We start from the raw sequence: 12,178 nt of genomic DNA, 5'->3' as shown, positions 1-12,178 counted from the left end.
GTCGTTTGACTGCACCGTTTCCCTTAAATGTCCGTTTAGTTTGAACTTGCCGCTTACTCGCAACTGCTGCCTTCACGGAAGCTTTATGTTCAAATATTTCAACTGCTGCCTTCACGGAAGCTTTATGTTCAAATATTTCAACTCAAATCAATATTTTGCATCTAATTATTTACTTTTTATTCTGCAAAAACAACCGGCTGGATGTAATTATCCCTTACTTAAAGGGTTAGTTCACCCAGAAATCTAAATTATGTCATAAATAACTAAATAGATTTAGTCCGAGAGCTCTCAGTCCCTCCGTTGAAACTGTGTGTAGTCCATGTGACATCAGAGGGTCAGTTAGAATTTTTTAAAGCATCGAAAATACATTTTGGTCTAAAATATAGAAAAAACTACGACTTTATTCAGCATTGTCTTCTCTTCCGTGTCTGTTGTGAGAGAGTTCAAAACACAGCAGTTTGTGATATCCGGTTCGCGAACTAATCATTCAGTTCACCAAATCGAACTGAATCGTTTGAAACTGTTCATGTCTCCAATACGGATTAATCCACAAATGACTTAAGCTGTTAACTTTTTTAATGTGGTTGACACTCCCTCTGAGTTCAAACAAACCAATATCCCGGAGTAATTCATTTACTCAAACAGTACACTGACTGAACTGCTGTGAAGAGAGAACTGAAGATGAACACCAAGCCGAGCCAGAAAACGAACAAAAGATTGACTCGTTCACGAGTCAAGAACTGGTTGCATCGGTTTTCGGATCACCAGTAGTTTTTCGGACAGTTCGATTCAATAAACCGGTTGAAGAAAACGGTTCACCGGTTCTTTTGCGCTCGACGTAATGGCGTCATTTGCGATTATTGCCCTTGATTCAAGCCTTCGGTTTACCTGGGCCAGGCCCGTCGCGACAAGGCAGGCAAACCAAGCAATTGCTTGGGGCCCCAAGACAATGACTGGTTAAGAATAAAATGCAACGACAGTGTGTGAGCGCCCCTTTGATCGTCAATGCGGTAAAGTGTAATGACACTGTTATTGGGATCCCCCTCAAGGGGGCCCCTCTCAGTAGTCGCTGATAGCAGCCAGCCAACCACGTGATCTCTACTGCCGGCAAAATACAAAACCTCCTTGGCAGTCATGGAGCGGAATTATGCTTCAGGAAGCCAGAAAAGAAAGAAGAGAAAGGAAGAGGAGGATAAGAAAAAACAAGATAGTGGTAAGTGATAAATTACACTGGATAAAACAGCTCTACTTGTCAGTCTTGTACAAATGGTGTAATTTTGCAGCAGGTAGGCTAGCAAAAATATGTTTATGTTAGCTACCTGCCTGACGGCAAATGCTGCTTGTAACGAACAGTTAGTGCAACTTTTTTTTTCGAACGGAAGGAATATGGTTACTGTAATATGTTTTTTTTAACGGGATAAGGAAGACGCAGATCTGTTCCAGAATCACTGTTTATCGTATTTAATGACATGACCTTGCTGTAGCTTTGTAATAGATTTTGATGAAAGTGGTATAGCAAATAGCATGCTATACTATTCCACCGTGATAATCTACCAAATGGGGGTTAGGAAAACCACACAATAAATTCCGTGCATCAAACATTAGCTTGGGATGTTTTTAAGAATTGGTAGGGAAAGCAGCTGCCTGCATCCCTTCCCTTCTAATATCAAAATATGGAAACGCTAACATATATTTAAGTTTTCGGTAAACTTTATAATAAGTAAAAATACTGTTTGCTAACAGTTAAATGACAATTAACTAAAGATTAATTAACTATCAATTTACCATCTATTAATGATTGTTATTATAAAGTGTTACCATCTTTTCTATCTCCCTCAAGGTGCTTTGCTTAAATTTCTCAGCCCTCAGGCTCTTCCTAAGAATACCTCCACTGATGAAGGTAGAGTGAATTTCTCTCACTGAGCTGGGGTGCGTTCCCCAAAACCATAGTTGCTAACCTGTTAGCAACTTAGTTGGTTGGCAATGGGAAATTGCATTGCAACCAACAAAGTTGCTAACTTAGTTAGCAACTATGGTTTTGGGAAACGCACCCCTGAGCTGTTAATAGTGACCTCTTTCAATATGCTAACAGTGAAATGGTAAAAATACTTCACAGGTAATTTCAGATTTTTTTTTTCAATTATTTTCCCAGCTACACCATCAACTTCATCCTCAACATCAACAGACGCATCACTTCTCAGTGCTGATGTTTCCTCTATATAGCAAAAGGTACCACAAGCTCTATGATTATAGCTGATATCCTGCACAGCTCAGAGTTTAAACTGATAAGTGTGTGCTGTCATATTATTAGTGTAAATCACTATTGAATTCCCACCAAACTATTTTTTCAAGCAGTATTTGCACTGGAAACCTTTTTTATTTATATAAAGTGTGGGTGAACTTAAACTGTATGGCTATGCTGTGGTTCCTGAAGGCTTTGCGTGCGTGCGGGGGTCGGGGGGCCTCTATGTCCATTTTGCTTGGGGCCCCCAAATTCCTTCAAACGGCCCTGACCTGGGCTCATAACATTAGCACAGAATCATTTCAGAATCAATCACCAAAAGAATCAGTTCGGTTCAGATGCACTGTGTGTCAGTCTGCTTCACGCTGAATCACACATAAGCAGTATCATCAGCTCCTTGGTTCTCGAATCGGACGCGTCTGACAGAAACGGTTCTTGACTCGTGAACGAGTCATTATCTGGCTCGGCTCAGTGTTCATCTTCAGTTCTCTCTTCACAGCAGTTCAGTCAGTGTTTGAGTAAATGAATTACTCCGGGATATTGGTTTGTTTGAACTTAGAGGGAGTGTCAGCCACATTTAAAAAGTTAACAGCTTAAGTCATTTGTGGATTAATGCATATTGGAGACGCGAACCGTTTAAAACAATTCAGTTCGATTTGGTGAACTGGTTCAAAAAGATCCGGTTACATCGTATGATTCGTTCGCGAACCGGATATCACAAACTGCTTTGATTTGAACTCTCTCACACAACAGACACGGAAGAGAAGACAATGATAAATAAAGTCATATTTTTTGCTATTTTTCGAGCAAAATGTATTTTCGATGCTTCAAAAAATTCTAACCGACCCTCTGATGTCACATGGACTACTTTGATGATGTTTTTCTTACCTTTCTGGACATGGACAGTAGACCGTATACACAGTTTCAACGGAGGGACTGAGAGCTCTCGGACTAAATCTAAAATATCTTAAACTGTGTTCCGAAGATAAAATGAGGTCTCACTGAGATTTAGGACATAATTTAGAGGAGTCTAATGAGGTATAATAAGGTACTACTTAAAGGGGTTTCAATTAAATGCAATGAATAAATTATTGCATCATTCACACATCATTTAATAAAGAATCTAGTTCTTCAGAAACCATTAATTGTATTTGCTGGCATTTTAGAACTCAGAAAAAAAAACTGAATGTAACTGAAACATTAACAACATCCTGCAGAGCAAACCAGCTCAGGACCAACTAAGGACCAGCTTAAGCAACTTAAACCAGTTGCCATACGTCCCTAACCAGCACATGCTGGTTTTTCAAAAAGATACAAGGTCTTTAGACTTACTAGAAACTTCAGAAGCGAATTGGACACCCTGCCCTAGTGTATGTTCTGACCTTGTTATAAATGGACTTTGGAGATCCATCAGGATGTGTTTCTCTGCGAGTATCCTCTCTCTTTGGCCTGGGCTCTGTATCGCTTGTTTTCTAATAGTCTTCAGTGCAAACTTACAGTTGGAGTCACTCTTCAAATGGACCTAATGACAGAAACTTTAGCTGAATTATAATTACTACATGGAACTTTTTATTTTTTTATCAAAACATGCATAAGCTGCAGGGCTAATTAATAATACACATTGTACAGAACTCACAAGCTGAGTGTGACCGTACTGTCCTTCTCCAAGATTACACAGCACCTGAAAACTGCTGAGAGACGTTTCACCAAACGCAGACCCATCTTCATCTGCACTGTTTATTACATAGCGATCACAATGACCTTCATTAACATCACACTGGTGATGTTTCAGATATTTCAGTGAATAATGAAAAATATACAGCCTTACTTTGATCTGGCCTTGTTGCTAGGATTTTTTCTGGCATCATCCAAGCCTCCAGTTACTTTTCTGAAAACCCTGGATATAGACGGTGGAACATAGCCAAGGTCAGCTTTACAGCATAAGTTTGAATTAGTAACGTTTTTTCGCCCACTTTGCTGTTCCCACAGCATGAATGTCGGTTTATCCCTCATGGAGAAGACTTACTCTCTGTCCATGACCAAACATGTCACATCGCCTGCGGCAAGAGCGCTCATCGACCTCACGTCGTCTCTGGAGAGCAAAGGAGCAGGTCTGAGATGTTAATGTTACATGATACTTTCTGACTTGAATTTCAATGGTCCTCAGTGAATCCACAAAGCATTCAACATGCACATGTTTGCAGTTCTCGCTTCTGGGCAAGTTAAGAAAAATGGTGCATGACCTACAGTACATTACATAAGTGATCTAAAATGATATATGCTCCTCTTTTGTTAATATGCATGGTTGTTGTGAGTCTCTCTGGTCCTACATAAATATCACCGGTCGTATTTCTTGTGTTGGATGGGTAATAAGCTGCGAGGTAAACCTCGGAGAGTGGTGCCCCCTGCTGGTGAGGGTTGAATCTTACCCTCTCTCTCCAAAACAATCCCCTCTGGTGAGGACAGACACCATCATACTCTCCTCACAGGCTTCAGAGTGCTTCTCTAAAACTTTCACCTAAGAACGAAAGCATGCATACTGTTATGCTATTACTGCACTACAATCATCTCTATATCTATCATACAACAACTAATTACGCAGTTAACATTTTTGACAATTATTTTCCAACACAGCTGAGCAAGTTTTGTCTCTTATTTCATAATACAGTTTTCTCAGTCGCTTTGGTGCATTTCTCAAATCAGAAATGAAATTCTCAAAACTACTTGTACAACCTCCACATCATCTAGTTATTTATACACATCATAAAACCAGTTTCTCATTCTTTTGAACAAGTTGCGATTGCTTTTGTACATTCATGCAATTGATTATGCACATTTATCTGCGGTTTCCTACATTATCAGTTGCTAATGTCATGTTACTCAAAATGTATTATATAGTTTTCAGTGCAATAGTCTTACCCCTCAAAACATCTAGTCTTTAGTTTATCGTAAAGGTCATTACATCCAAAATGGTTCATCTAGTTGTCATAAAGTGTCAAGCTATTTTTTTTACACATTATGATTAGACTTTTCGTAAATTTGGCATGAAATGTGCAAGTGAAACTTGACTAATGAAGAGAATGTAGATCAACCAATGATAAACCATTTCTGTGAAATGGCTCAAAGGTTCATCTTCAGTTGGAAAGCATATACTGTATAGACAGAGGACAACACAAGTTACAAATTCTGACTTATTTTTTATTTTCATATTTGTGCCCATATTTCTTTTTCATGTTTCTATATCAGAATGACATTGTAAAGGTTTATTTATTTTTTTATTTTTTTATCTTTCAGCCGGACCTCTAGTAAAAGTGTAACTGGGATTTCTATCCAGTCTCTTTCAGTCAATATTCCACATATAGTAATGTTTAAATGTGTATGTGTTTGAAATGGATATATGGCATACTGTTCAATACAATAACTGTCATCCAAAATGTTGTCATAGTTTACATCAGGAAATACTAACAAGGTGCACTGTTATATTGACAACTTGACTAAGCATTTTGACTATCATGTTTGTGAACAATAACACAAGGACTTTTCATTCTGATGGCACTGATATGTTCATTCACATGAATACTTGTTTTTGAGAGATGAACTAAAGATTTTGAGTAAGTTACAGGCTTTTGCAGGTAATCTATTTTATGGTGCTGTTTGTACGAATTGTTTTGAGAAATGCACATAACTCTTTGCAAATAGTAAGGATGATTCGAGAAATGCACCAAAGCGACCGAGAAAAACTGTAAAATAAAAAATTATATAGATTCAACCAAAAATAATTCCAACACCAGATATAACTAGTAAGTGCAGGGCGCCTATAGTTTATTTAATTGAGGATAGCAAAATAAAGTAAACTGTGACGCAATATACACAAAAATTCTTCATACAGTGGACTACCAGTAAAACTGATAAAAAATATGTACTAAATTGGTATGTACTTAAATTTAACAGCTGACAGCTTTTCAACCAAATTCATTACATTCCTTCTATAAAAGTTATCTAACATTATCAAGATGAATTTGTTCTGACACAGTTTAACTAGACTAGTTGTCATATGAACAGTTACAGTTGCCATCGTTTATATCAGGTAATACTATCAGAGTGCACTGTTATATTGACATCATGACTAAGCATCTTGTTTGTGAACAATGACACAATTTCTTTTCATTCTGGCACTGAGAGATGAACTTTTGAGAGATGAACTAAGGATTTAGTGTAAGTTACAGGCTTTTGCAGGTTATCCATTGTGTGGTGCTGTTTGTGTGGATTGTTTTGAGAAATGCACATACTTCTTTGCAAATATTAAGGATGAATCGAGAAATGCACCAAAGTGAATGAGAAAAACTGCAAATGTTTTCCCCCATTGTGCAATACAAATATATGCAATAGCCTTATATTTATTTGTTACCGCCCATTCTAGTACATCCCTACATCTATTCCTATTCTATTCTAGTTATAGCACAACTGTACATACAATTATTATTATTATTATTATTTATATTTACATGTGTATTTAACTTTTTTTTTCTCATCTTATTTTTTATTGTCTGTGTTGTTGTTGTTGTCTTTGCACTGGAAGCTTGTGAAACTAAAACAAATTCCTTGTGTGTGGATGAATACTTGGCTAAAGCTCTTTCTGACTTCTATTTTCTTAATATTTCAAAACTATAGAAAATAAACTGTGATAATGTGAGAAATGTTGAAGTTGTCTGAATAAATTTTGGTTTGACTGTTTGTGTGTGTGTGTGCATATGTGTACACACACACACACACACACACACACACAGTATACACATTTTAGATATATTTTATCAAACAGAGACAGACACACAGACGGACGGACGGATGGACACACAGACGGACGGACGGACGGACGGACAGACAGATAGATAGATAGATAGATGTCTTTCTCACCTGGCCTTGACTCAAAATGTACAGTTTGTTTCCTGGATTTCCATTTTGAATTATATAATCACCATCACTGTAGTGTGACTAAAACAAAGATGTATATGGATGTATACAGAGAAAAAAAACATTGCCTGTACTGAAATTGTAAGTTATTATATCAGTATTTTCAAGAGTTGTGATTAACTGGTGCGAACACCCTAAAAATGTATTTGATCAAGCTGTAGGCAGCGCTTTAACTTTCAAGTTAAAGGTTTATTGATCACATGCTGATGTTTGTAATATGATGATGATGTTCAGTCATACGCACCTCCTCCAGGGAATCAGACACTTTCACGAGAACATCTTCTGGAAACACACAGAGCAGTGCCACACTAACAGACACAGACAAACGAGAGTCAGAAAACCAGACAGCTGCATTCACTTTCAGTGTAAATCACATTGGACTCCCTTACAAGAAATTACACTTTAGACACATAATTATAAAAAAAAAAAAGAAAAAAAAAAGAATACTGCTTATACAAGTAACAGAATACATATTTGTATACATTTAACTCTTAGTTTGTAATACAAACAAACTTTTGTCACCATTACATTTTATTGAATATATGAATCAATAAAAATGAATTCAATCTAGATGTTGAATTTATTCAAATTAACAAGTTTTCACTGTCTACATGTTTTAAGCATTATTTTAAAAGTGCAGAATTTGTTAACTGTTTATTGTTGTTAACTGTACTTTCTTTTCAAACCTGTAGTACTTTGACATTTTCCCTGAAATACTGGTAATATCCTTTCAACATCATATTTCAGGTCATGACATAATGTGAATTTGACAACCTACTATTATTAAACCCCAAAACAGTTTGAATGTAACTGTCAGTCCTGTGTTCCTGTGTCTTGTGCTTTGCTCGCCATTACCCAGTTTCTTCCTTGTTTATTATGTTTATTGATGTCAGGTGTTCCTTGTTTAGTTCCTGGTATTTAAGCCCTTTTTGTTAGCCAAAATGGTTAATCTAGTTGTCATAAACTGCCAAGCACACTTTTTTTTACACATTATTATTAGACTTTTTGTCAATCTGGCATGAATTGTGCAAGTGAATCTTGACTAATGAAGAGAATGTAGATGATAAACCAATGATAAACCATTTCTGTGAAATGGCTCAAAGGTTCATCTTCAGTTGGAAAGCATATACTGTATAGACAGAGGACAACACAATAGTTACACATTCTGAAAATTGACTTATTTTCATCTTTGTGTCCATATTTCCTTTTCTATATCACAAAAATTATTTTTTTATGTTTTTTTTGGGGGGGTCAAACCACTAGTAAAAGTGTAACTGGGAATTCTATCCAGTCTCTTTCAATCAATATCCCACATACAGTAATGTGTAAATGTATACTTTTGAAATGGATATATGGCATACATAAGCATATGGCATACTGTTCATTACAGTAGTTTACATCAGAACATACATCAGTTATGTTATATTGACAACATGACTAAGCAATTTGACTGTCTTATCCGTAAACCATGACACAAGGACTTGTCATTCGATGGCACTGACATGTCCATTGACACAGATATTTATTTTTGAAAGATGAACTAAGGATTTAGTTTTGAGAAAGGAGTTGTTTTTTTTAGAAATGCACTTACTGTTTTGCAAATCTCAAGGATGATTTGAGAAATGTACCAAAGCAACTGAGAAAAACTGTAAAGGTTTATGAATCAGCCAAAAAAAAAAAAAATTTTTTTGATCACTTATGAGTTATGGGTACATGTACATGTTAATTTTAATTACTAACTAAACTAAAATTAAAAGCACCTAATATAAACTTTAACTGAAAAATTTAGTTACTTGTTTTAGTTACTTAGTTACTTTAGTTTCTTATTTTAGTTTTTTATTTTAGCTAGAGTAGTTATTTTACATTACATAACTCAATTTCATCAAGATTTACTTGGTGTAAAATCTTGCTAAGTACTAAAACAATAAAAAAACACACAATATAGACATATTTTATTAAAACTTTAACTTCATTTAAAATAAACAGAAAATACAAAAATAAAAAACTAATTCAAAATATTTTGTAGAAATAACAATAACAATGTGGTCATTCCCTGAGTATATGGTGGTTATGGCCCTAACTTTAATTAAAAAAGTAAACAGTGCAATTTTTCAATCAATCAATCAAATAAATTAATTAATAATTTTCAAAGAACTATTTAAATAATACCTAAGCTGAATACAAGAATATGCATAGATAAGAATGTATTTCCTCATTATTATCCTCTTATTAATAATCTGTGTGGGACAGAAGTGTGTCTTGTAAAGGTCTATGGGAGGATGGTAATGGTGGCATTAACCTGCGCAGGATATGCAGAGACTGTGTGATAGCGGCGAGGCCATTCCTCTGCATGATCCTCTGAAACACTTGACCCTCCATCACCCACAGCCTGCTGTTCACCAGAGCTGCACACACACACACACACACACACACACACACACACACACACAGAGAGAGAAGAACTGGATTTTAAACAGTCTGTGAACTCATTGCTCTTTGTTTTGGTGAAACACAAATACGTGCTTTTCTCCTGATGTCTGTGAAGAAGAGAGATCAAACGAGAGAGCGAGACAGTTCGACTTTGGTGGATAGACTTATGAAGACAGACAGAGAAATTGATATGGACGGTGTGAACTGTATAAGACAAACAAGTGTGAGATCTCTGTGGAAAACAGCAGAATAATATGGATTGAGGCTGATCTGTCATTCTGTTTACCAGAAAACATTATCTCTAAACTCTCATAAACATATTTAAGCTAACATGGGATAAATTAAATTTCCAGAGCAATATATGAGCTGCCATTTGCCAGGCAAATGATTGTTTGTTTCTTATATCAGGTCCAAAGGCCCCTGTGATGTTTATGTAACTGCTTACATAAACAATGATCTAACCGTATGATTATTATTATTCTTTTTTTATAAAAAACATTATATATATATATATATATATATATATATATATATATATATATATATATATATATATATATATATAATGTTTTTCAACTATACATCTTTTGTGACAATAAACAATACTGTTCAGAAGTTTTTATTATTATTTTATTTAATGTTTTTGTTATTGTCAGAAAACATTTCTATTTTAAATAAATGCAGTTCTTTTTAAGTTTTTATCCATCAAAGAAACATGAGAAAAAGTATCAGGGGTTCCAAAAAATATTAAGTAGCACAACTGTTACCAACATTGATAATAAATCAGCATTTCTGACTTTTTCAGATTTCCAAAGGATCATGTGACACTAAAGACTGAAGTAATTATGCTGAAAATTCAGCTTTGATCACAGGAATAAATAACATTTTAAAGCGTATTTAAATAGAAAACCATAATTTTATGTGTAGTTGAAAAAAAAGTTTTCTGCCTCAAGTGTTTCTAAAACACACTGAAAAATTCTCCTCCTGAATCTGCTTCAACCAAGATACAATTTTTCAAAAAAATAAGGAACAGCTGAAAATAGAGTTCACCCCAAACTCATTCTCCATCACTTCCTGAGACTCTCTTGAATTAGTAATGACACCGATTAATTAAATGAGCTGTCGTTGGGAAGAGAAATACTGCAATCGGTGTCTCCCCTGCTCCCTCGGTCTACCTCTCTTTTATCCCCTGTCCTTTCCTCAGCAGACTAACCGAGGATTTGAGTTGAATCATTACACAGAAACAAAAAAAGTCCAGAATTGGACTGCAATAAACATCATGAACACAGATTTGACTCAGACACTGAAATGCAATTTTTTGGTCAATTAAAATTTTAGAAACCATTGCAGAGCAACACACAGAAACACATGGATGGATAAATAATTAAATAAATGTTTTATGGTAATTTATGGATGTTCTCATTTTAGTGAAGGGCATGCCTCATGTGTTGTAAAACATCTGTCCACTCCGTTTTATTAGAGGAAATCATTCAGTTTAACAATGTTTAATGGGGAAATGTGTTAAACCCAACCCAGTCTTCTCACGTTTTGATCTTGTTGCAACCATTTTTTAATAATAATATGTTATAGTCATAGTTTTGTAATTTAATTTTTTTCTCTCTCTCTCTCGTTCATTAAAATGAATGCCACTTGATGTAATATGCTTCGCAGCTAACAGGAAATATTCTCAAAACAGTGGCAGGGTTCTATTAAAGGAGTCATATGATGCGATTTCAACTTTTCTTTTCTCTTTGGAGTGTAACAAGCTCTTAGTGCATAAAGAAGATCTGTAAAGTTGCAAAGACTAAAGTCTCAAATCCAAAGAGATATTCTTTATCAAAGTTAAGACTGCCACACCCCCTTAAATGGCTTGTTCTAACACACCCCCACATGTCTACGTCACTATGTGGAAATATTTGTGTAATGCCACCCAAATGTTCACGCAAAGAAAGGAGGCGTGGTTTCAGTGACTGCAGTTAGTGTTGAAGCAGTCATGTCAGGTAGATGCTGTGTTTCTAGGCGAGAGCAAAAGCACTTTATTTGGCCTTCTGAATGTAGATGCATTAAGGAATCTTTAAGATTACATACAACAGAACAGCAACACATTTTTTGGACGACTGTTTCGTGAACCTATGAGAGGAGGTCATTCTGACTTAGCTACGACAATCTACCACTTCTGAATCAGCTGCTGTAAGTATGTTTTGTTATTAGTTTAAAGGGGTCATATAATGCTACATGCACTTTTACAAGTTGTTTGGATTGAAATGTGTGTTGGCAGTGTGTGTACACAACCACCCTATAATGATAAAAATCCACCAAGTGTTTTTTTTATAATCTTGTTAAATGTTTTCCCCTTTCTCAAATCGAGCCGTCTGACCATGTGACGTCACACGGTCGAGACCCCTCCCACAATTGTTTGATTGACAGCAGTGTTTCAGCACAGACTGGACTTGTGTCTTACCTCAGACCAGCCCTGAGTGAGCCGTCATCAGTCCGAGATGCAGATAAGCATGACTTCTAAGTGATTAAGGTGGG

At 35.8% G+C, this 12,178-nt stretch overlaps 1 protein-coding gene across 2 annotated transcripts in view; it reads right to left on the bottom strand.

Moving 5' to 3' along the window:
- Positions 1-12,178, bottom strand: part of prkg1l (protein kinase cGMP-dependent 1, like) — a 44,294-nt gene that overhangs the window by 5,372 nt on the left and 26,744 nt on the right. For both annotated transcript variants that reach the window (XM_059503144.1, XM_059503143.1), the window contains exons 6-13: positions 9,513-9,618; positions 7,458-7,521; positions 7,157-7,234; positions 4,672-4,760; positions 4,269-4,334; positions 4,071-4,139; positions 3,879-3,975; positions 3,625-3,764 (exon numbers count right to left, since the gene is read on the bottom strand). In XM_059503144.1, the coding sequence (XP_059359127.1) occupies positions 3,625-3,764; positions 3,879-3,975; positions 4,071-4,139; positions 4,269-4,334; positions 4,672-4,760; positions 7,157-7,234; positions 7,458-7,521; positions 9,513-9,618 (709 nt within the window). The remainder of the gene's footprint in view (positions 1-3,624; positions 3,765-3,878; positions 3,976-4,070; positions 4,140-4,268; positions 4,335-4,671; positions 4,761-7,156; positions 7,235-7,457; positions 7,522-9,512; positions 9,619-12,178) is intronic.

The sequence above is a fragment of the Carassius carassius genome, chromosome 21, assembly GCF_963082965.1.
Source record: "Carassius carassius chromosome 21, fCarCar2.1, whole genome shotgun sequence".
NCBI classification, from domain to species: Eukaryota; Metazoa; Chordata; class Actinopteri; order Cypriniformes; family Cyprinidae; genus Carassius; species Carassius carassius.
Note: the sequence above shows the minus strand (reverse complement) of the source record. Positions and strands in the feature narration are given on the sequence as shown.